Source organism: Rhinoderma darwinii, chromosome 6 (assembly GCF_050947455.1).
Source record: "Rhinoderma darwinii isolate aRhiDar2 chromosome 6, aRhiDar2.hap1, whole genome shotgun sequence".
NCBI lineage: Eukaryota > Metazoa > Chordata > Amphibia > Anura > Rhinodermatidae > Rhinoderma > Rhinoderma darwinii.
This window is the reverse complement of record NC_134692.1, coordinates 135,813,633-135,839,961: the sequence shown is the minus strand read 5'-3', so window position 1 is coordinate 135,839,961 and position 26,329 is coordinate 135,813,633. Positions and strand designations below refer to the sequence as shown.

General features: G+C 43.0%; 1 protein-coding gene across 2 annotated transcripts in view; it reads right to left on the bottom strand.

Moving 5' to 3' along the window:
- CASKIN1 (CASK interacting protein 1) overlaps window positions 1-26,329 on the bottom strand; it is a 133,830-nt gene that overhangs the window by 8,202 nt on the left and 99,299 nt on the right. Inside the window, exons 9-18 of one of the 2 annotated variants that reach the window (XM_075830539.1) lie at window positions 25,943-26,037; window positions 25,490-25,607; window positions 24,019-24,210; window positions 22,268-22,366; window positions 8,744-8,859; window positions 7,545-7,614; window positions 5,495-5,589; window positions 948-1,058; window positions 588-689; window positions 59-197 (exon numbers count right to left, since the gene is read on the bottom strand). In XM_075830539.1, coding sequence (XP_075686654.1) covers window positions 59-197; window positions 588-689; window positions 948-1,058; window positions 5,495-5,589; window positions 7,545-7,614; window positions 8,744-8,859; window positions 22,268-22,366; window positions 24,019-24,210; window positions 25,490-25,607; window positions 25,943-26,037 — 1,137 coding nt within the window. The remainder of the gene's footprint in view (window positions 1-58; window positions 198-587; window positions 690-947; window positions 1,059-5,494; window positions 5,590-7,544; window positions 7,615-8,743; window positions 8,860-22,267; window positions 22,367-24,018; window positions 24,211-25,489; window positions 25,608-25,942; window positions 26,038-26,329) is intronic. The other variant, XM_075830540.1, reaches the window with a different exon arrangement.

Sequence of the window (26,329 nt, the reverse complement as noted above, 5' to 3'; positions counted from 1 at the left end):
TTTAAAATAAAATTCTAACTTTTCAGGAAATTAGCAGGATTGGTGTTACTCGCATTACCCAGTTTGGTGATTCCAATTTCTTGTAGATCTTCCCAGGTGATATCGGTAATAAAATCAATGTTCTCATAACCATTTTCCACCAGGACTTTGTAATACTGGCCAAGCCCAATCATTGATAGCCAGAGGGACAGATTTGCCTGAAGAAAGAAGGAAAACGAGAGCATAAAATCTATTGAGCACTTTTTTGGTGGATAAAACCAAAGTCACAATCAGCACTCAAAGGAAGAGCTTAAAAGGGGTGTCGGATGAAGACAACCCCTGTTCATATACCCTATTAGGGCATTTAGACATCATAGCGGCCCCCTATATGAGCCAGAAAGCAGAGCTGCTCTGTAAGAACGGCTCCCACTATGGTGGACTTGATGCCATAGATCAGTGTTTCCCAAACTTTCCAGCCATGGGAAAATAAATGGTGTGTGCATCGCTAGTCTTCTCGTCAAATCCAAATGGAACCTCCAACGCAAATGTGAACACAGGCTTATAGAAGTTATTTCGAGCGAAGGTGGACTTCTAGTTTGTGAACTCACTGGTTTGTAATCAGGAAGCCATTCTCCAATATTAATACTATTGATTTCGGAGAAGATCTTTTTCCTGTGCCCGGGTTTAGTGACTCCAATGGCTGTAAGATCCTGTGAAGAAAGCAGAACTTGATAAAACCATCTACCACCATTTGTACATTGCAATTGGAGTCAACGTATTCGTAAGGTCAATTCTGAGAGCAGTTTGGGCGTCTGATCATTGCTACGGGTGACGTTAAATGTTTCTAAATGGGATTAAAACGTACAGCGGATTGTATAGAGGTTGCGAGAGATGATGCGGGGGGCAAATAAAACAATGGTTGTCTTAGGCCGACCCACAATCATAATACGTTATTAATGTTTGCTCACCTCAGGGGTCATGCGGCTGATGGTTGGGATGTCATATCCAGAATTGATAAAGTTGGGAGCATACAACTGGAGCTGAAACTTGCACAGCCACTGGAAGACGGCTTCTGCGCTCTATAAATGTGAGAAGAATTTGATTAGGGGGGAGGATTATTTCATTTTCTGGAAAGAGATAAGGTCGCCCGTTGCATTTCCCATTACACCCATCATGTGCTAATGAAGAAACCAGGCCATATACAGCTAAACACTGTCGATAGAACGATCCTCTCATAATAGCTCTCAAATTGCTCCTTTACCGACGAGGGGGCCCGGCACAGAATAACATCCCCTTCTTGCTGTCATAGTAGCTACCTGTAGCCGCCACTAGGGGGAGCTCACTGAATAGATTTATAGCGCTCCAAAGCAGTATAAATCCATATGCAGTGAGCTCCCTCTAGTGGTTGCTGCATGCAGCCAGAATTATATGATTTATAAAGGCAGAAAAACAGAGCTTCCGTATACAGATACATAATGAAATTAATACACACACATATATATATATATATATATATATATATATAAAACACCTATGATTTCTACGTACGCCTCTGGTTCTACATGTGAATGATGAACAGTGTTTCTACCATATTAATATTGTATAAAGCTGCATCCGCCATAGACGGTCAGACATTTGTGTGTAGTCATTGTGATTACCGGGAATACATATATCCTTTGCAGTAAACATTAATGGACGGTGGTAAAGGTTTGTCAGCGGGATGCAGGCAGCGATATATGATCGCTCTAGAAGTCTGCGCTGTGTAATATATTATATTCTACAATGTCGGACATTCAGCTCCAGCCTATAAATGCTGTAGGATTAGGAACAATCCGGCTCTTTATATCAATCTGTTGTCACCATGCCAGCTGCAGCCGTTTTGGCGCATTTATCTTGATCAGTGAAGTGTGGCGCAGTGTTTGGTCTGACTCGTGAACGCTCTTTTATGTCGCTCCTCAGCAGAGTAGAATTGGATGATTTCCTGCGGTGCCGTTTGCTGCTGCTCATTGTTTTATGCATTTTAATTGGGGAGTGCTGGGAAGGCATTGTTTTATTGTCTCATTATTATTCCGGCTGTTCCGAGCTCTGCTGCGATAGTTCTGGTCAGGCTGGAGACAATCGTAACATAGCAAGTAAAGAAAGAGAAAGACATTTATAATAATATGCCACGGGGTGTGTTGCATTGTACCCGTTCTGCTATGGACTGTGTGTAAGTCTAAACCGGGAGATCAGGGACGGACATAGACAGCAGTGGCCCCTGTGGAAGGACAGCGTGGGGCCCTTGTGTTCCAGCAGCTGAATTGTCATGAGTTTTTTTATGGAGCGCCTCCCGCCATGGCTTCCCAGCAGAAGTTAAAGGGGAATGCTTTAATTTTTCAGACATGTCTATGGATGAGATCAGCTCTTGTCACACTCTTAGTGAATATTCGTATGTGCCACCAGCAATCCTGGACCTGTCTGCTAGTGAGAAAAAGAAGATGAGCATGACCAGACTCTGGATTGTGAATTTCTGGGAATTTTTGCTTTTATGTATTCTTTAATCATGTGGTTGCGCAGGGGATGGAGGGACACAGCAGAAGGTCATTTTGTTTCCTTGCAGGAGTCTTTCAAGGAGTTTGTAGTCATGTCCACCTCTGAACACCATAAATTACATTACATTACTTATCCTGTACTGATCCTGAGTTACATCCTGTATTATACTCCAGAGCTGCACTCACTATTCTGCTGGTGAAGTCACGGTGTACATACATTACATTACTGATCCTGAGTTACATCCTGTATTATACTCCAGAGCTGCACTCACTATTCTGCTGGTGGAGTCACTGTCTACATACATTACATTACTGATCCTGTACTGATCCTGAGTTACATACTGTATTATACTCCAGAGCTGCACTCACTATTCTGCTGGTGGAGTCACTGTGTACATACATTACATTACTGATCCTGTACTGATCCTGAGTTACATACTGTATTATACTCCAGAGCTGCACTCACTATTCTGCTGGTGGAGTCACTGTGTACATACATTACATTACGGATCCTGTACTGATCCTGAGTTACCTGGTGGAGTCACTGTGTACATACATTACATTACTGATCCTGTACTGATCCTGAGTTACATACTGTATTATACTCCAGAGCTGCACTCACTATTCTGCTGGTGGTGGAGTCACTGTGTACATACATTACATTACGGATCCTGTACTGATCCTGAGTTACATACTGTATTATACTCCAGAGCTGCACTCACTATTCTGCTGGTGGAGTCACTGTGTACATACATTACATTACTGATCCTGTACTGATCCTGAGTTACATACTGTATTATACTCCAGACCTGCGCTCACTATTCTGCTGGTGGGGTCACTGTGTACATACATTACATTACTGATCCTGTACTGATCCTGAGTTACATACTGTATTATACTCCAGAGCTGCACTCACTATTCTGCTGGTGGAGTCACTGTGTACATATATTACATTACTTATCCTGTACTGATCCTGAGTTACATCCTGCATTATACTCCAGAGCTGCACTCACAATGGAGTGGAAATCCGTGGATATCCCTAAGCAAGCATTCCCTGCTGGTTCAGTGTCTGCAGAGCGCATGCTCTGGTCATTTGCATTCTGGAAAGTATATGCCTTACACCAGGCACGTCCCACTGAAGTAAATGAGCTCACCTAAGCTGTTAGAGATGAGTCTGACAACAAGCTTGCTCACGGTTTCCATTGATGACCACAGTAGAATTGTGAATGCAGCTCTGGCTGATGGTTGGGATGTCGCTCTTTCTTTCTGCTGCCACTAGAGCGAGCTCACGGTATATGAATAATTAGGGGTCAATGGGAGGTGGTGGATAAAGGCACACAGAATTGTATCATGTAACTATGACTGTGGAGGGAAGCAGGGGATTTGAAGCTCTGTATAATAAAAACAAGGCTCCTCCATAAAAAATTTTGGATCCATTTAAAGAAAATTAAAAATTATAGGGACCTTTTCTTGTCCTTGATCACTTCCATTAACCCCTTCACGATACCATCCAGAGATACCAGTTGAACCTGAATTCCTGTACACTCGGTCATATAGGGGGCAACATTTTGCCAGCTCCACCGTAGGCACCAATGAACTTAGAAACCGCCTCTCTAAAACTCCTGTGTTTGCCCTTGGAGATATACGGCAGTCCTTTAGATATACGCTATGACCTATTACCAGCTTAGTGGAAAACTGTGGTGTGTATATAGATAGACCTGTAACATTTTTCTGGATACATGGAAATAAATACTTGGAGTTGGGATCTGTCACCTGCTATAATAGAAGACTGAATAAGTACAGACGTGTCTAGGGAAAAGGAGGAGATGACAGCTTCTCTTACATAGGACCATTAGTCATGGCTTCGAGATCAATGCATATATTGATGAAGGATAAGAATAACCTTGTCCAAGGTGAAACCTCTTACAGAGATACTCTCATGGCTCAAACGGAGATCTATTAGCAGTAAACACTAAACAAATAGGGGGTGAGTTCAGAACCCCCCTCGTGGGAGACTCTATTATAATTTGAATTAAAAGTTTATATAAAGTTTTATCAGCAGTCATTTAGCCGGTCAATAAGGGTAAAGTGGCACTAACCCGGCTGGCATGCAGCCGAAAGCCGCGCCAGAGCATTAATTTGCTTGTCAATAGCCACACAATTTTGCAGGTAAACAGCAGTTTTACCTGCAACACCATGCGGCCTTTAACAAGCAGCTTGACAACCACGCCGGGCAGCACGCCGTCTCAGTTTCGAAAGTTGACATTATTCGGTCATTATCATGTCAATTACAACCGCTGTTTGACGAAGTTGCCCGTTATGCAGGTTGCATATTTAAGGGGGGTTGTATAATAGAAATGAACTGAAATGATGCCTGTGCTGCCTGCTGTATAATCGACATGAGATGAAGCCTGTGCTGCCTGCTGTATGATCGACATGAGACGGAGTCTGTGCTGCCTGCTGTATGATCGACATGAGATGAAGCCTGTGCTGCCTGCTGTATGATCGACATGAGATGAAGCCTGTGCTGCCTGCTGTATGATCGACATGAGATGAAGCCTGTGCTGCCTGCTGTATGATAGACGGGAGACGGAGTCTGTGCTGCCTGCTGTATGATCGACATGAGATGAAGCCTGTGCTGCCTGCTGTATGATCGACATGAGATGAAGCCTGTGCTGCCTGCTGTATGATAGACGGGAGACGAAGCCTGCGCTGCCTGCTGTATGATAGACGGGAGACGAAGCCTGCGCTGCCTGCTGTATGATAGACGGGAGACGGAGTCTGTGCTGCCTGCTGTATGATAGACGGGAGACGAAGCCTGTGCTGCTTGCTGTATGATAGACATGAAAAGACGCCTGTGCTCCCTGCTGTATGATATAAATGAACGAAGATGGTGCTTGTGCTGCATGTAAAATCCTAATTATACAAATCACACCCTTTATAAAAGTTTACTAAAAACCATTAATACCGTCACTGCCACCTACCTTTCCTTCTGTCATGGCTTCCATTTTCTTTGGGTGGTCTCCATACGATTGCTCAATGTAGGGACAGCTTGCAACGCTCTGAGGTCGTGCCGATCCTTCAAATAAATTAGAATTCATTTCAGATATTCAGACACTTAATATAATCATGATACACCCGCTGCCTCTAATCCCAGCTGAGGACGGCTATGAATTGGCAGATAATTAACAATGAAAGCCTTTATGAGATAGAAGATTATCTAAGGAGAGAGAGAATTTATAATGCAAATCACACAGTCTATAGAGGAGGGCTACACACATCACACTCAGCACCGAGGAGCTGCCATTCACAGGTTACAAGAACAGAATAATAAACATTATTGTAACTGATAATACAAAGCAATGCAGGGTCATAGATCAGAGCAGAGACATGCACTGACAAGGAGGGGTAACTAGGTACATATCACACGGGAGTACAGGACAAGCCAGATTTATAGGTACCAATACCAGGATACAATAATAATGTTAGTAAAAAATAATAATAATAGGATTATACTGTAGTCCATCAGATTAGACCCAAAGCAGAGTTAATAAAGTGTTAAAGGATTACTAGCAATACAATTGGTTATTCCAATGCAGGTGTTAGTTGTATGAATGCAGTAAGAATATTTACCGTTAAAGTAAATCTCCAACTTTTATCATCGTGTCTTTAGGTCTTCGCAAATTCATTTTATAATATATCTTTGGAGTTCCATTTTTACGATACGGAGCTCTGCCTGCAGCCACCACTAGAGGGAGCTTATGAGTTTACTGCGTGCGGATTATAAATTGTATGCAGTAAGCTCCCCCTAGTGGTGGCTGCAGGTAGATAGAATTTATGATTTAACTCTGTGTGTATATATAGGGTATTTGGAGCTCTGTATCATAAATAGGAACTCCCACCGATATAAAGATATATCGAGAAATTAATCAGTGCAGAATTTTGGACCCATTTAGATCAAAAGTGTGGACATTCACTTTAAAATCAAACCATCTCCAGTAAATATAAGGCTTTAAGTTCTATAAAGTCTTCAGCTATGCCTTCGTTATATCTATTTCTCGGCAAGTTAAGTGACAACCGATGTTGCGGCCATTACAGCTCTAACGGGAGGTTGTCATTTAGCTACTCTAGAGTCCTCACCTTAAAGGGTTTGTACAGGATTAGATCAACATGGATGCTTTCTTCCAAAAAAATAGTGCCGCACCTGTCTATGGGACTAGTAGTGCACTGCAACTACATTAAAATGAATAAGGCTGAGCTGCAATACCACACACAACCTGTGAATAGTTGTGGCGCTGTTTTTGGAAGAAAGCAGCCATGTTTTTACATCATATAGGCACTGGTTGAGCGCAATAACTATTTTAATTGCTGCACAACCAGGTCGATTTGCAATTCAGGAGTCTGGGAAAGCTGGGTGGAAGCTGTAATGGTGGACATATTGGTTGTCACCCAACTTTTGCAGAAACAGATACAACTCAGAAATAATTAAAATCGAGTTATTAACAGCTTGAGGTCTTATATTTAGTGGTGATTTTTTTTTTTTCATTCTAGGGCCAATGTTTTGTTAGGGTTTGTTATCAGACCTCAAATGAAAATGAACCAGTGCTTCTATAGAGCAATACTGAGTATATCCGTACACTTTCATCTATACGTTAACACGGACCACGAGTCGAATGCGTATGAGTGTATTAGAAAGTCCCATGTCTTGCTGCTGGAAAGGACTGGAGAGGACAGTATGGTGGAGGCCCCTTGGCAAATGCCCCTGTTGCCCTCCCTATAATTCGGCACTGATTTTAGGCTACCAGGATCGGTCTCCACTCATTTTATATATCAAGATATTTGAGGAGTTGGATAGCTTTAGTTGTCGAAACCCATAATCTATCAGATTGGACCTTTCAGCCCTAATGGTCCGGCCCATCTTTCCCTACAAGTGCAGGATTCATGTAGGACTCAGTATTGCTGTATTGTGAATCAGGTTTATTTTCTAGAAAATCCTACTTCTCAAACTGGATTTTTTTCTGTAGCTCCACGCACCTGTGTGGCCCTCACAGGCGTCTCCAGGCTCCTGCCCCAATGCCTTCTGGGAAAGAACAGTGGCGAGCAGCTGAAATGGAACGGACGTGAGGACAAAACCAAAAGAAAAAGGATGTAAAGAGGAAAAAGGTGAGATGGACAGATATGGAGAGCGATGTCCTATCCTATCGCCCACTAATGACGATAACGTTCTGTACACACGTTTACAAATCTTCAGTGGGTAAAAATCCCAAAATGTAAAATTGAAAAAAAAAGTCACGGAAAATAGAGCCCACCTTCCTGTACCTGGTTTGAACCTACAGATCTGCAAATTTCTATCTCTTTATTCCCAATGGGTGGAATAAGTGGGGTCCGGGGCCCCTCTATAACAGGTATGTAAACAGTTAAGCCTGACCCGTCAAAAATGTAAAATCCAGGACTGAGTATAGAGAAGCACAATCTCTACCTTGTCCATGTCTTACCTCCGCTAGATGAGATCTGGCTGCTGTTTGCAGGATCCTGACTCTATAGAGCTGATAAACATGGATGTTCACACAGTTTTTTGCCGCTGATTTTGACATGGAAACCGCGTCGGAATCAGTGCCACAAAGCGTCTGAAATCTCCCCCCATTGATTTCAATGGGAGGCGTTTTTTTCCACAGGCGGCATGTAGCCACTCGCGGGTAAAAAGCGGCATGTCCTTTCTTGCCACGGTTTCCGCCTCTGACCTAATGAAATCAATGGGAGGCAGAAAAAAACCCACGCCGCTGGTTTCCGAGCATTTTGCCCTGCGTTTTTTGCCTGTGGTCCTTGCATTAGCTTTAATGGACGCGGGCGAACGCCACAGCAAAAAAACGCAGGCAGGTGAAAATCTGCCTCAAAATTCCCGAAGGAATTTGGAGGCAGATTTTTTTTACCTGCAAAAAACTGTGTGAACAGTCCTTAGTGAATTCCTGGTGACTATAATGCTGCTCTGCAGTGGGAGGAATCCTGCAAATAGCAGACCAGATCTCAGCTTCCTTGACACCTGCGAGTATGACTAAAACGGGAAATTAACCGTTGTCAAACCAGAATTTCCAGGTAGTAAGTAGAGGTAGACTTTTACCTCTGTCCAAATAAAAGGTAATGCAAATGTTATAGCACCCCCCCCCCCCCACCCCACTATATATTTCATAATATAGACCAGGGTCTCTTTCCACCCACAGCCCCACTCTGTATACCTTGACCCCCTCTGCGTTAGCGGGTATAGCATGGGCGCTGCCAGCACTCTGGCCACTCCCAGAACTCCGACCACTGGTGGCACTTCCCGTGCTGCCCATGCTGCTGCGATCACCACCTGGCATGGGAGCAAGAACATATTTGCATTAAACAGATTGAGGGTTCATTGACTTCTTTAAATCAGCGTATCAAGACCCTCAACTCTAGTGTTACGGGCAGCAATACTTTTTTCTCTAGACTGGTATAATACACGATGCCCCGTGTTGTAGGGTTTGAGGCGGGCACCGTTCACTAGATGTGCTTTATTTTGATCCCAGCTATTGATTAGCCATACATCAAGAATTCAACCCTTGCATGCATGGTTGGCGGTTCTTCCGGCATACCCAGGGAGTGTAATGTCACTGGCACCACCTGTAAAACTGGCGGGCACTGATGCAAAAATAAACTGTGATCTGATGGAAGACACAGCGGAAAAAGTGAGAATGAATAATTCATAAGACAAAACGGACGGAGGATGGGGGTCGGCGGTTGCTATCTGTGAAAAGGCCCCATGATCCTTCACAATAGCAGCCACCCTTTAATCCATTTCACAAGTCCCAGATCATGATGTGTGCGGTGCGGCACAGCAGTCAGGCGGTGAAGTGGTTAACAGAGCGGGTACAATCACTTGTAATAAAGGCATTTCATGGCAGGAGAGACGGAGGAATCTAGCGGGTGAAGATTTAATCCAGGTTTTATCAGGAGTGAACCTGGTTGGTACTGGTTGGATCTTAGACAAGTTGGCAAATCCTACCTGGTTGGAACAGGTGAAGTCTAAATCCTACATGTTCTGTGGGTGACATGACGGGATGACTCCCATTTTTCTCTGTTCATCCTGCCTGTGGGCCAAACATATCTACAACCAACCCGCCCACGTAACTGCTCTTTATGGCAGATGTGATAGAAATCAATGGCTGACATTTAATATATAGTCAGGCCACGCTCTTGCTAAAAGAGCGGAGAAGGGGGATTCTGATTGGGTTACCCATCAGTCCATATGATTATATAGGGCAATAAAACCCTTTATAAGTCTGTTGAGGATCCGCTAAAAATAGAGAACAAGAGGCGTCAGAGTGACATAAGGACATAAGACTCAGACATAAAATTATAGCAGGTTTGTCTGCAATTCTATGTAACATTTTGCGATGACCCAATGAATGGCACTAATGACAAATTCAGCTCTGCTACATCTACAAATGTGGAAAAGTGTAATTTGTTATTTAAATCATTGGGCCTGAATAGTTTGAGCGTCATGATAAAAATAGTGCAATAATATAAAGTAAAACCATAAAAACTCATTCAGCTAAATGTGTGAGTCAGCTCTGCTACACCTGTCTCTTAATATCCCCCACCCTGAATTATATCTAAAGCCGGATACTCCATAAAATCTGCGCAACGTGACCTGTTGTGGCATTTGAAATCTCCATTTATTATGTCACAGCTTAGGTCAAAGGAGAATCGACGCAAGGTCTATAAACAAATACAAAGAGCCCATCTCAGCAGAATAAACTGGGTGAATGCCCTTCTCTCACAGCAACAAAATGCATGAAGCGGACAGTGATTCCTTAATATGTTCCCAATTACAAGATAAACACAAGTGATTGAGATCTCACTGTCCCCGGGTCATGACTGATAGCCATCCTCCTGTATGCCGAATGTTCACAATGTGGAGGCTGAATAATCAGTGACCTCCCCATAAATAATGAATTGTGCAATAGATACCGGGTCAAAATGTCCACCCAGGGTAGATATATTCTTGTATATAGGAGCAGTATTATAGTAGTTATATTCTTGTATATAGGAGCAGTATTATAGTAGTTATATTCTTGTATATAGGGAGCAGTATTATAGTAGTTATATTCTTGTATATAGGAGCAGTATTATAGTAGTTATATTCTTGTATATAGGGGGCAGTATTATAGTAGTTATATTCTTGTACATAGGAGCAGTATTATAGTAGTTATATTCTTGTATGTAGGAGCAGTATTATAGTTGTTATATTCTTGTATATAGGGGCAGTGTTATAGTAGTTATATTCTTGTATATAGGGGCAGTATTATAGTAGTTATATTCTTGTATATAGGGGCAGTATTATAGTAGTTATATTGTATATAGGGGCAGTATTATAGTAGTTATATTCTTGTATATAGGGGCAGTATTATAGTTGTTATATTCTTGTATATAGGGGCAGTATTATAGTAGTTATATTCTTGTATATAGGGGGCAGTATTATAGTAGTTATATTCTTGTATATAGGGGCAGTATTATAGTAGTTATATTCTTGTATATAGGGGCAGTATTATAGTAGTTATATTCTTGTATATAGGGGGCAGTATTATAGTAGTTATATTCTTGTATATAGGGGGCAGTATTATAGTAGTTATATTCTTGTATATAGGGGCAGTATTATAGTAGTTATATTCTTGTACATAGGGGCAGTATTATAGTAGTTATATTCTTGTATATAAGGGCAGTATTATAGTAGTTATATTCTTGTACATAGGGGGGCAGTATTATAGTAGTTATATTCTTGTATATAGGAGGCAGTATTATAGTAGTTATATTCTTGTATATAGGCGGCAGTATTATGGTAGTTATATTCTTGTATATAGGAGCAGTATTATAGTAGTTATATTCTTGTATATAGGAGGCAGTATTATAGTAGTTATATTCTTGTATATAGGGGCAGTATTATAGTAGTTATATTCTTGTATATAGGAGGCAGTATTATAGTAGTTATATTCTTGTATATAGGGGCAGTATTATAGTAGTTATATTCTTGTATATAGGGGGCAGTAATATAGTAGTTATATTCTTGTATATAGGAGCAGTATTATAGTAGTTATATTCTTGTATATAGGGAGCAGTATTATAGTAGTTATATTCTTGTATATAGGGGCAGTATTATAGTAGTTATATTCTTGTATATAGGAGGCAGTATTATAGTAGTTATATTCTTGTATGTAGGAGCAGTATTAGGGCGGGTTCACACATGGCGGAATTTCACTTAAATTCCGCTGCGGACACTCCGCAGCGTTAATCCGCAGCGGAGCCGTTTCTCCATTGACTTTCACTTTAATTTAGCAGTGTTCGTTTACACGATGCGTACAATTCCGCTGCGGAGCATAGGCTGCGGAGCGGAATTTGGTGTCCGCAGCATGCTCTGTCTGTTGCGGAGCAGTGGCGGACTGGTTGCGGACTCATGGCGGAATTTCTCCATTGACTTCATTGCGGAATTTTGACTCTCCATTGAAGTCCGCAGATCTTATGTGTGCTGCGGAGCGTATTGTTTTTACTACCATGACATTTCTTCATTCTGGCTGGACCTATGTATTTCTAGGTCTACAGCCAGACTGAGGAAGTCAATGGGGCTCCCGTAATGACGGGAGCGTTGCTAGGAGACGTCTGTAAATAGTCACTGTCCAGGGTGCTGAAAGAGTTACGCGATCGGTAGTAACTGTTTCTGCACCCGGGACAGTGACTACCGATCTCAATATACATGTATCTGTAAAAAAAAATATAAGTTCATACTTACCGAGAACTCCCTGCGTCTGTCTCCAGTCCGGCCTCCCAGGATGACGTTTCAGTGTAAGTGACGGCTGCAGCCAATCACAGGCCAAGCACAGGCTGCAGCGGTCACATGGACTGGCGCGTCATCCAGGGAGGTCGGGCTGGATGCCGAAAGAGGGACGCGTCACCAAGACAACGGGCGGTAAGTATGAATTTCTTTGACTTTCACTAGGGAAAGTGCTGTCCCTTCTCTCTATCCTGCACTGAATAGGGAGAAGAGAAGCACTTTTCCTGCAGTCCGCAGCGGCCAGTCCGCATCAATTTTCTGCACATTTTGTGCAGATCCGCTGCAGAATCTGCAACGCAGATTCTGTGCGGCATTGATGCGGACAGTTGCGGAGGAATTCCGCCATGTGTGGTCATGCCCTTATAGTAGTTATATTCTTGTATATAGCGGGCAGTATTATAGTAGTTATATTCTTGTATATAGGAGCAGTATTATAGTAGTTATATTCTTGTATATAGGAGGCAGTATTATAGTAGTTATAGTCTTGTATGTAGGAGCAGTATTATAGTAGTTATATTCTTGTATATAGGAGGCAGTATTATAGTAGTTATATTCTTGTATATAGGCGGCAGTATTATGGTAGTTATATTCTTGTATATAGGAGCAGTATTAGGGTATGTGCACACACACTAATTACGTCCGTAATTGACGGACGTATTTCGGCCGCAAGTCCCGGACCGAACACAGTGCAGGGAGCCGGGCTCCTAGCATCATACTTATGTACGACGCTAGGAGTCCCTGCCTCGCTGCAGGACAACTGTCCCGTACTGTAATAATGTTTTCAGTATGGGACAGTTGTCCTGCAGTGAGGCAGGGACTTCTAGCATCGTACATAAGTATGATGCTAGGAGCCCGGCTCCCTGCACTGTGTTCGGTCCGGGACTTGCGGCCGAAATACGTCCGTCACTTACGGACGTAATTAGTGTGTGTGCACATACCCTTAGGGTATGTTCACACGTAGTCAACAAAAACGTCTGAAAATCCAGAGCTGTTTTCAAGGGAAAACAGACCCTGCTTTTCAGACATTTTTTTACCAACTCGCATTTTTCGCGGCGTTTTCGCGGCGTTTTTTACGTCCGTTTTTGGAGCTGTTTTCATTGGAGTCTATGAGAAAACAGCTCCAAAAACGTCCAAAGAAGTGTCCTGCACTTCTTTTGACGAGGCTGTATTTTTACGCGTCGTCGTTTGACAGCTGTCAAACGACGACGCGTAAATAACAGGTCGTCTGCACAGTACGTCGGCAAACCCATTCAAATGAATGGGCAGATGTTTGCCGACGTATTGTAGCCCTATTTTCAGACGTAAAACGAGGCATAATACGCCTCGTTTACGTCTGAAAATAGGTCGTGTGAACATACCCTTATAGTAGTTATATTCTTGTATATTGGAGGCAGTATTATAGTAGTTATATTCTTGTATATAGGGGCAGTATTATAGTAGTTATATTCTTGTATATAGGGGGCAGTATTATAGTAGTTATATTCTTGGGACTATTTTTTACATCTGAAATCCAAGACACCAAAATTACATTTTTGGATATTCTGATTTCCAAAACTGACACAGGGATGCTACAGACGAACATGTACCGCAAAGAGACTGCGACCAATAGTTTACTGCGCTGGGAAAGCTGGCACCCAATTAGTCTGAAGAGAGGAATACCGAAGGGCCAGTATCTCAGGGCACGTAGAAATTGTTCCACCATTTCGGACTTTAGGGTATCGGCACGTGACCTGGAGAATAGATTCAGACATAGGGGGTACCCCAGGGATGTACTGAGAGGGGCATATCAAAATGCCTTGGGTTGTAACAGGAACGATCTCCTGAACCCTAAACCGAAGAGAGTGGAGGAAGAGTCGATCAGAGTGATCGGTACTTTTGACTCTGCCAGTAGAGAGGTGAGGGAAGTTCTTAAACGTTTCTGGGGCATCCTTAAGGCAGACCCCGATGTGGGGGACCTGGTAGGAGACTCCCCGCTTATTACATACAGGAGGGGGCGGAACCTTAGGGACCGATTGGTTCATAGTCATCTACTACCACAGGCACAGTGCAGTACTTGGTTGGAGAACAGTCTAAAAGGTACTTATAGATGTGGAACATGTAAAGCATGTGTGTCCATTATATGTAGCAGGAATTTCAGTAGCACGAAAACTGGTAAAACATTTGACAACAGATCATACATCAACTGTAAAACGAAAGGCATTGTATACATGATTACCTGTAGATGTGGTCTACAGTACGTGGGTAAAACAAAAAGGGAGTTTAGGAGAAGGATCCGTGACCACATTGGGGATGTCAGAAGGAAGGTGGACACCCCGGTATCAAGACACGCATGGTCCTGTCACGATGGGGATGTTACTGCTCTTGGCTTTCAGGGAATTGAATATGTCAGACCGCTCGCGAGAGGGGGGGATCTGGACAAGAAAATTTTACAAAAGGAGGCTGAATGGATTTTTAGGATGCAGACCATAAATCCTCATGGATTGAATGAACAAATCTCCTATTCTTGTTTTCTCTAGTTACATTGCGCCTCTTATTTCTCATTCTTCTTTGTCGAGTTGTTTGTGTCTACTGCGATTAGTTGTGATTTTGGTTACTCCCAGCTATCTCTGAGAATATACCAATATATAGTATTTTGACTGACAATGGCATCTCTGAGAATTGGGGATGTCCTTGTGAACATATCAATATTTTGACTGATAAATGGTATTTCAGTCCCTGTTCACACTATGCGTTTTCTATTGCGATTTGTGGCTGTATTGTTCTCCACTTGCTGACTTTTTTCCTTTCTATTTACTTTTTATGTCTACCTATCGCATCTTGAGATTTAGGGAGCGACTATGGATGGGGGTTTTTCCTCCGCCGGGCACTCTCCGTTTCTGTTTGGGAGGATGCTCGTATAGGACTTCTATGCATAGTCCTTGTGGGATATTGGGTTATATCCATCCTCTATCTGAGTCTGATCCCTGGCTAGTAGGGTAACGATAAGTTGCTAGGCAACTATGGAATCACTGGGGGTCAGTCTCCTCTTGACGACTCCCGTGATACTTATCTCCTCCACCTCACACTGCCCCGCTTGTTTGGGGACGGTGTTATGTGTGATAGGAGGGACATTCGTTCTTTATCCATTCCTTGCTGTTTGATTTTGACAGCAGTTTAGGAGCCGCGTCTAGCGTCCTCTAGTAACTATGGACGCTTGTCGTCCAGGTACCCTCATTGGTCGTCTGTGTCGTGAGGCGCCGCCTCCGGCACGTCACAATGTGCGTGTTGTATGCGGATTGGCGGCTGCTCCGGTGACGATTGGAATGAGGGCGGGCTCTCAATCGTATAAGCCTGCAGCTTCCCGGGCGCGTGTGCGGTCATTGTATCAGAGCCGTTCACGCGTCTGGAGGCTAAAATCTGCACATATACAGTGCTATCCAGCTTTTGTAACCTAACAATTCTAACTGAAATTGCTATCTAGTAATCCCTGATGAGGCATCACTCTTGATGTGTTGCTGAAACGCGTTGGATCTGGATAGATTGTTATCTATTGGCAAGGGTGTAGCGAAATATTATACAATAAGCAGGGAGGGTGGTCCTGGAGTGTTTGAGAAACTTCGTTCACTCTGATACACCTCTACTGTCGCCAATCACTTGCTTTTGCCTGTTTCTGGAAATAATGGCTGGTTGAGCCATATCTTTTATCAATTTAACAATAAAATCAATTTTTAATCGTTCTATCAGGCGGTGAATATATATAGGGGGCAGTATTATAGTAGTTATATTCTTGTATACAGGGGGCAGTATTATAGTAGTTATATTCTTGTATATAGCAGTAGTATTATAGTAGTTATATTCTTGTATATAGGGGGCAGTATTATAGTAGTTAAATTCTTGTATATAGGGGCAGTATTATAGTAGTTATATTCTTGTATATAGGGGCAGTATTATAGTAGTTATATTCTTGTATATAGGGGGCAGTATTATAGTAGTTAAATTCTTGTATATAGGGGCAGTATTATAGTAGTTATATTCTTGTATATAGGCGGCAGTATTATAGTAGTTATATTCTTGTATATAGGAGCAGTATTATAGTAGTTATATTCTTGTATATAGGGGGCAGTATTATAGTAGTTATATTCTTGTATATAGGGGGCAGTATTATAGTAGTTATATTCTTGTATATAGGAGGCAGTATTATAGTAGTTATATTCTTGTATATGGGAGCAGTATTATAGTAGTTATATTCTTGTATATAGGAACAGTATTATAGTCGTTATATTCTTGTATATAGGGGCAGTATTATAGTAGTTATATTCTTGTATATAGGGGGCAGTATTATAGTAGTTATATTCTTGTATATAGGGAGCAGTATTATAGTAGTTATATTCTTGTATATAGGGGGCAGTAATATAGTAGTTATATTCTTGTATATAGGGGCAGTATTATAGTAGTTATATTCTTGTATATAGGAGCAGTATTATAGTAGTTATATTCTTGTATATAGGGGGCAGTAATATAGTAGTTCTATTATTCTATATAGGGAGAAGTATTATAGTAGTTATATTTTTGTATATAGGGGCAGTATTATAGTAGTTATATTCTTGTATATAGGGGGCAGTATTATAGTAGTTATATTCTTGTATATCGGAGCAGTATTATAGTAATTATATTCTTGTATATGGGGGCAGTATTATAGTAGTTATATTCTTGTATATAGGGGGCAGTTTTATAGTAGTTATATTCTTGTATATAGGGGCAGTATTATAGTAGTTATATTTTTGTATATAGGGGGCAGTATTATAGTAGTTATATTCTTGTATATAGGGAGCAGTATTATAGTAGTTATATTCTTGTACATAGGAGCAGTATTATAGTAGTTATATTCTTGTATATAGGAGGCAGTATTATAGTAGTTATATTCTTGTATATAGGAGGCAGTATTATAGTAGTTATATTCTTGTATATAGGGGGCAGTATTATAGTAGTTATATTCTTGTATATAGGGGGCAGTATTATAGTAGTTATATTCTTGTATATAGGAGGCAGTATTATAGTAGTTATATTCTTGTATATAGGAGCAGTATTATAGTAGTTATATTCTTGTATATAGGCAGGGCCGCCATCAGGAATTTCAGGGCCCCCTACAGCTACATTTTCTGGGCCCCCCTACCGTGGCACCGCCTGTTAACGGTGCTCCGTCCAGTACTATATCATGGTACCCAGGGCCGCCATCAGGGGGGTATTAGGGGTACTGATGTGAGAGGCCCGGCCAAACCTAATTGAAAGGGAGGCCCGGCCAAACCTAATTGAAAGGGGGGCCCGGCAAACTGCCGCGACTTGCCTTTGGTAGAAAAAAAACAGGCCCCTGCAATGGGGCCCGTTTTTTTCACCAAAAGAATGTCATGAGCTGCGGGCCCCCCTTTCAATTAGGTTTGGCCGGGCCTCTCACATCAGTACCCATAATACCCCCCCCTGATGGCGGCCCTGGGTAGCATGGGGGCCGTCAAACACCGCCGCCCGTGCGACCGATCACGCGCACCCGCAAACTCCCGCGCATGCGCACCGGCGACCGCCTGGAACCGCGCACCGAATTTTGAGGCAGATTTTGACCTGCCCACACTATCTTGCCGCGTTTTTTGCCCGCGGCGATTGAGGACAGCAGACAGAAAACGCAGCGAAAAATGCATTTTCTGCCTTCCATTGATTTCGATGGGAGGTCAGAGGCAGAACCGCGGCAAGAAAGGACGTGCTGCTTTTTCTTTTTTCCGCGACTGGCTCCCATTGATTTCAGATTAAATCAATGGGAGGCGGTTTTGGAAGTTTTTTTGTGCTGATTCTGACGCAGTGTCCGAGTCAATATCAAGGCCCAAAAACTCTGTGAACTGGGCCTTATTGTTAGGGCTTATTCAGACGAACGTGTAATACATCCGTGCAACGTGCGTGATTTTCACGCGCCTCGCACGGACCTATGTTACTCTATGGGGCCGTGCAGACTGTCAGTGATTTTCACGCAGCGCGAGTCCGCTGCGTAAAACTCACGACATGTCCGATATTTGTGCACTGTTCGCGCATCACGCACCCATTGAAGTCAATGGGTGCGTGAAAATCACGCCCAGCACTTCCGCAGCCGTATAAACTATGAATGAAAACAGAAAAGCACCACGTGCTACAAACATCCAAACAGAGTGTCATAATGATGGCGGTTGCGGGAAAATCACGCAACCGCGCATCATACGCTGCTGACACACGGAGCTGTTATGGACCTTTTGCAAGCGCAAAACGCCACGTTTTTGCGCGCGCAAAAAGCACACGCTTGTGTAAATCCGGCCTTAGGGTAGGAACACACTAGGCATGAACACTGCGGATTTTATGCAACACATTTTATTGTGGAAAATCCGCAGCGTATTACAGTCGCAGCAGAGGGGGTGAGATTTAAACAAATCTCATTCACACGCTGCAAAAATAATGGACCTGCAGTGTGGCTTTTTAAGTCGCATGTCAATGTATATTCTGTGGAATCGCCGCTCCTCTGTTGCGGAAATGCTGCGGTTCTGCCGCAAAAATCACAAATGAGAAAAAAAAAAAAAAGGCACTTTTTTAAATTTATAAAAAAGTTTAGACTTGCCCCGGCCGTAGTCCTGGTGACGCAATCCTCTATTCTTAGCGCAGCCCGGCCTCCTGTCATGACGTTTCATCCCATGTGACTGCTGCAGTGGTCACATGGTCTACAGCGTCATCCCAGGAGGCGGGGCTACGTTCAGAAGAGAGAGATGCGTCACTTAAACTACGGCCGGGGTAAGTCTAAACTTTTTTTTCCCTGCAGGATTCCCGCAGCGGACATGCCTCACGAAACCTGCGCCACTATTTGGTGCGGTTTTGCTGGCGGAATTCCCTGCGGCTACCGGGGCGGATAAGCTGTGTAGCCGGAATGGTGACGAACGGAAACCATTAGCGATGTTTCCGTCACCATTGAGATCACGGAAGCTGTGCTGTCACTTTCACTTTCCGTTGCGGGGTTCACCCGACAGAAACCTTAGACGGAACCCCGGAGCGGAAGCGAACGGTGATGTGAACAGGCCCTAACACAAAAGTTTTGTATTTTTTTAAGCTGGTTCACACAAAAAAATAATTCCAAATTCTACTGAACCAACTGCCTATTTAGAGACCGGCAGCAGCTCCAGGAGCGACATCATAAGGGACACACTAGGCGGATATGCTGAGTAAAACTACACAGCTTATCCGCCCCGGTAGCCGCAGGGAATTCTGCCAGCAAAACCGCACCAAATAGTGGCGCAGGTTTGGTGAGGCGTGTCCGCTGCGGGAATCCTGCAGGGAAAAAAAAGTTTAGACTTGCCCCGGCCGTAGTCCTGGTGACGCGTCTCTCTCTTCTGAACGTAGCCCCGCCTCCTGGGATGACGCTGTAGACCATGTGACCGCTGCAGCAGTCACATGGGATGAAACGTCATGACAGGAGGCGGGGCTGCGCTAAGAATAGAGGATCGCGTCACCAGGACTACGGCCGGGGCAAGTCTAAACTTTATCAATTTAAAAAAGTACCTTTTTTTTCTTCTCTTGTGTGATTTTTGCGGCAGAACCGCAGCATTTCCGCAACAGAGGAGCATCGATCCCACAGAATACATTGACACGCTGCGGCTTAAAAAGCCACACGGCAGGTCCATTATTTTTGCAGCGTGTGGATGAGATTTGTTAAAATCTCATCCACTCTGCTGCGACTGTAATACGCTGCGGATTTTCCACAATAAAATGTGTTGCATAAAATCCGCAGTGTTCATGCCTAGTGTGTTCCTACCCTAAGGCCGGATTTACACGAGCGTGTGCTTTTTGCACGCGCAAAAAACGTGGCGTTTTGCGCATGCAAAAGGTCCATAACAGCTCCGTGTGTCAGCAGCGTATGATGCGCGGTTGCGTGATTTTCGCGCTGCCGCCATCATTATGACACTCTGTTTGTATGTTTGTAGCACGTGGTGCTTTTCTGTTTTCATTCATAGTTTATACGGCTGCGGAAGTGCTGGGCGTGATTTTCACGCACCCATTGACTTCAATGGGTGCGTGATGCGCGAACAATGCACAAATATCGGACATGTCGTGAGTTTTACGCAGCGGACACACGCTGCGTGAAAATCACTGACAGTCTGCACGGCCCCGTAGACTAACACAGGTCCGTGCGAGGCGCGTGAAAATCACGCACGTTGCACGGACGTATTACACGTTCATCTGAATAAGCCCTAACAATAAGGCCCAGTTCACAGAGTTTTTGGGCCTTGATATTGACTCGGACACTGCGTCAGAATCAGCACCAAACAACTTCCAAAACCGCCTCCCATTGATTTAATCTGACATCAATGGGAGCCAGTCGCGGAAAAAAGAAAAAGCAGCACGTCCTTTCTTGCCGCGGTTCCGCCTCTGACCTCCCATCGAAATCAATGGGAGGCAGAAAATGCATTTTTCGCTGCGTTTTTTGTCTGCTGTCCTCAATCGCCGCGAGCAAAAAACGCAGCAAAAAAACGCGGCAAGATAGTGTGGGCAGGTCAAAATCTGCCTCAAAATTCTTTAAGGAATTTTGAGGCAGATTTTTTTTTGCCTGCAAAATACTGTGTGAACAGGGCCATACATAAACAACACTTTGAGATAATTTACTCACTGTGTCAGAAGAGATGCTCCCACTCCAGTCATCTTCAGGCGATGTCTTCCAGGGGAGGTCTTCGGTCCAGACGTCCAGTCCTTCACCTCCAGCCAGGCTCCAGGTAAGTTTTGTCCATGTGTGTCCGCGGCTGCGCGCGCTTCGTTCGCGGGTGCGCGCGCGGCCGATCGCGGGTGCGCGCGCTTCGTTCGCGGGTGCGCGCGCGGGCGGTCTCCAGTGCGGGCGTTCGTGGATAAGCGCTCGCGAGTGCGCACGCGCGGGAGTTTCTTTGTGCGCGCGATCGGGTGCGCGCGCGCGCGGGCGGACGGTTTGACGGCCCCCCATGACGAGGGGAGGGGGCCCGCAGCAGCAGCAGCAGCAGCTCACGACATTCTTTTGGTGAAAAAAACGGGCCCCATTGCAGGGGCCCGTTTTTTCCTACCAAAAGAATGTCGAGGCAGTTGCCGGGCCCCCCTTTCAATTAGGTTTGGCCGGGCCCCTCACACCACTACCCCTAATATCCCCCTGATGGCGGCCCTGTATATAGGGGGCAGTATTATAGTAGTTATATTCTTGTATATAGGGGCAGTATTATAGTTGTTATATTATTCCATATAGGGAGCAGTATTATAGTAGTTATATTCTTGTATATAGGAGGCAGTATTATAGTAGTTATATTCTTGTATATAGGAGGCAGTATTATAGTAGTTATATTCTTGTATATAGGGGGCAGTATTATAGTAGTTATATTCTTGTATATAGGGGGCAGTATTATAGTAGTTATATACTTGTATATAGGAGGCAGTATTATAGTAGTTATATTCTTGTATATAGGAGCAGTATTATAGTAGTTATATTCTTGTATATAGGGGGCAGTATTATAGTAGTTATATTCTTGTATATAGGGGCAGTATTATAGTAGTTATATTATTCCATATAGGGAGCAGTATTATAGTAGTTATATTCTTGTACAAAGGGGTAGTATTTTAGACGTTATATTCTTATACATGGTGCAGTATTATAGTAAATCCGCAACATCTGAACATGGCCTAAGATTTGTGTTTTTTTTTAAATTGATTTGCATGTGTATGATAAATGACCAGTCTGTACAGATATAGGTGCTTGAATCGTATTCATTTGGTGGATTCCTCTATGCAGCATCAAATGTGTTAACCCCCGGATACCAACTTAAAAACATAAATTCACAGGATTAGTCAATAATGATTAAGTAATATCAGTACTAAACACTGTAAAACCGCATTTTCAGAAAGTGTTTCTAAAAGGTACCTGCAAATGGTTTTCTCAAAACCCAAATTTCCTCTGTAGGGGCCACAGAGGTGTGGCCAGGAGACAAATGAGACGGGCTGGATTCTGATCCCCGAGAACCTTTATAAAAGCAGGACAAAAGGGTGTAAATATAAAATTGGTGTGTGGGCACAGGTTACTAGAATCCTACTGAAGCCTGGTCAGTGCTTGGATAAACAGGTAAGACATCATTGTTGTCATCTTTGCAAGACGCCTTCGACTTTTTCCCTCACAGAGCTCCGAATATCTACCTGCTACCACCACACTGAATGCGGTTATGTAAGCACATAAGCTCCCTCTAGTGGTGGCTGCAGGCAGTCAGAATTTTATTATTTAACTCTTTGGCCATGCAGAGGACTTGGAGCTGTTTCAGCACCAAATTTTGGACCTAAAAGCGATATGGTGTTTTAAGAGGTGGACTTCTTATTTAAAGCAGCTCTCCACAAATAAAATCTGTTAGTTCACGTGACCCCCACTCAGACCACCCAAATCCTACAGGGTCTGCGGTGTGGACCGAAGGTCGGTCAGTCTGTCTACGCTAAAGAATTCAGTGACCCAATGGTGAAACCTAGCAGCTTCGTGGGTCTAGCACGGGCCTCCTCATCATTACATCCCACATATCCCATTATCTAAAATCTCTTTACATCCTAAAAGCAACTGTGACTGCAATGTCCTAGACCACATCATTGATCTGCTCCTTCTCTAAAATCTTTCTGATAAGCTGCACTCACAGATTTGATTACCCTCTGTTTGGACACAACAGGGACATTTTTATAAAAACGAAGGAAAAAAAGATGCATTGGGCAATTAAATGTAGACTGAATCTGATTGGTTTTAGGAGGTGACACCACATTTTAAAACATTTAAAGAGTAACTACACTTTCAAACTTTTTATATGTCATAGAGACATACCAAACGTTTGGATCGTCGGGGTCCAGGTGCTGAGACTCCCACCATTGGTGCAAAAGGAGCAAAGTGCTGCACCTTCGTTTCACCAATGGTGGGAGTTTCAGCACCCAGACCCCAACGATCCAAACATTTGGTATGTCTCTATGACATATAAAAAGTTTGATTAAAGTGTAGTTCCTATTTAAGTACTTCTTACTATTGCCAACCCTTTAACTTCCTTTTGGGACACGGCAAGAAATTGCTCCCCCTACGCAAATCGAGTGTCCCACCGGTGGTCCAAGTGACCGTATAGAAAGCATTTTTGTCCTTACCCAGTTCTGCTCACAGAGCTGCAGTCTGTTACATAGTCAGAAAAGAACAGGGGGCAACTGTGCGGATACAGTATGTGGGCCCTTTATTCTTGCAAACAGTGAGGAGCTGGTCATAGACCACCTCACTTATGGCTTCCTAGGAGAGTCTTCACCAATGAGCCAGTTTTTCATGTGTCCAATGACCCCAATGTTCTTTAGTGGTTTGTTAGCTGCTATCCACTGTGGGCCACTTACTACTTGGTAATGACAGTCAACAGTAGAGGGTATATACATGGGTATTTTTTAACTTCTGTCAATGTGACCAGAATCCTTTTCACACCCTTGGAACCAAAAACATTTATCTTCTCTACTATATCAGATTTATTTTTTTACATCATAAAATGGTTAAAAAATGACAAAAACAGAAGAATAAAATTGATCATAGTAAAAAAAACAAAAAAAAAAATAAAAAAAAAAATATAAACAATAAACACAAGGCATAAATGCAAGCATAAAGATGGTGGCATGGACTACCTGGACCATAATGCAGTTCCCCAGCAGGACTGCAGGACCTTTGGTAACCAAACGTACTGAAAAGAATTGGATGACAATGTGGTGGTGGCATCAGGCAATGGAAGGATTGGTGCATGTCACCATTAATTACTGGCGCCCTTCGGATGGTGGGCTGTGGCTTGGGGTTCTCTATGTGACATGAGCCCCAAGAACCTAAAAAAGGTGAAAGGGTAACAACGGAAAAAAAAATATGGCGATGACAAAAACGGATCCAAATAAATATAAAACAGCAACATAAACAAAACAAAACAAACAAAAAAAACACATGATACAAATACAACGCATCGATGATGGAGCATTGAGGAGGAAAAGAATCACATGATATGGAGAGTAAGCAGCTGATGAAAATACAGGACGCTATACTGCTGTCTGTTTCCAAGGGCAACCAGCAGAGTTCTAAAAGTAGCCTTATATTGAAAAAAAGATCTGTAAATAACTCAAAATCAGTACAAAAAACACAAAGCAAAGTATTTGCCCAACATTTTCTGTAGATTCAATATGTCAAATGCTGCTGAAGGTGGAGGTTTGGTTAAAAGGGTTTTCCCACGAGGGACATTTATGACATATACACAGGATATCAGAAAAAAGGAGATTTTTGAAGCAGCACTAGTCCCGAGTATGGTGCGGTGCACGCTGTCAAGCCAGGCAAACCAACTCCAGCACGATGTATATCCAAAGAAGTAGTAGGACAACAGCACACGTCTTCAAATCATCAAAGTGGTTTTATTGTCAAGACATCCATTGTGGATGTCTTGACAATAAAACCACTTTGATGATTTGAAGACGTGTGCTGTTGTCCTACTACTTCTTTGGATATACACAGGATATGTCATAAATGTCAGATAGACGCGGGTCCCACCTCCGGGACCTGCACCCATCTCTAGAACGCGCCCCCTAAACCCCGTTCTACCTCTTTATGTTCCGGCTGATTTACGACTATGAAGGAGAAAACAACGTAGCTCAGCCGTTTCCATTTTGCATTCGTCTGCATAAAGCCGCACATTAATTACACCACGTAATTAAAGAAGTTGTCATCGTTACAAATTTTGGTCCCATCCGGATGGCGATATTGTGTGCGGCGCCAATGTAATCTGGTCACATTCAATCCAGCCGAATGTTTAATATAAGTGAACTTTGAATTTGTAAATAAAAACAATTACGCTGCGAAATAACGCGGCGGCGGATCTCAATTGAAAGAGGCGACTTGATGTAATTAATGTTTACAGAGAATCCAGTGATGCTAATGAAATCATATTCATGCCACTTATGAAGGACGCTCTTAAATATTGATAAACGTTGCAGTATATTAGCAATGAATAAGTTTTGGAGTCTTTTTTTTTTTTTTTTAAGAATTAACCGAGAAATTGCCATATATAAGCAGATACCGATATAATAATATTCCATGAAGGGATAAAGAAAAGAGAGGCTTTGCCTGTTCGTTTGCTGATGGCCTCGACCAGATTAGCCGGGAAGTAGCCCACTCTATCATTGCCCGTCCTGTTGTCATGGATGCAACCTTTCCACCGACCATCAGGATGCTGCTCCAAAACCTATCCATAAGGGGAGATAGAGAGCCACAGTCAGAACATGAAGAAGATGGATGGTATAGCCTTCGGCCCGTTTCACGCAGCTATAATAAGGACACGTTTTAGTCTCTGTATTACGGCCACAACACCGGGACCCTCTGTGGTTTTACTGAACCGAATGCTATAGTTCAGGAGACCTGGAAGGGGGGGGGGGCTTATAATGATATAATAAAGACCATATGGGCCCATAAAATTTTATGGCTGCCAAATTACAGATCCAGACCACACGGAAACGTAATTTTCTTGCGTGTATAAGGACTCAGTCGAATATCAACACTTTCTGAAGCCTTAAGTCTTACCGTGATCACGTCTCCCATTTTAATATTGAGGCTGGTCAGATCGTAATTATTGCAGTAATCCTTTAGTGCCCTGACCTGCAGAGCTGCTGAGGCATCTGGGAAAGAAGGAGAGAAATAAAATTGTCAGCAAATGAATATTTACTGTATAATCATGTATTACAATAAATGATTAGGATACAGGGTCGTAATGGAGAGAACTCTTAAAATTGGGACATATGTCCAACGAGGCAGTTAATGAGGACTAATATAGGAGTCTCGTCTTGGTCGGTTCCACCCTTTTCAAATTAATTGTGAGGAACCAATGCAAGATGGGTGAAAAAAAACGTCATACAAAATAATGGGGGTAGGGGGTGTGAACTTTGCTTTTCTGTGTACGCCACTGATGTC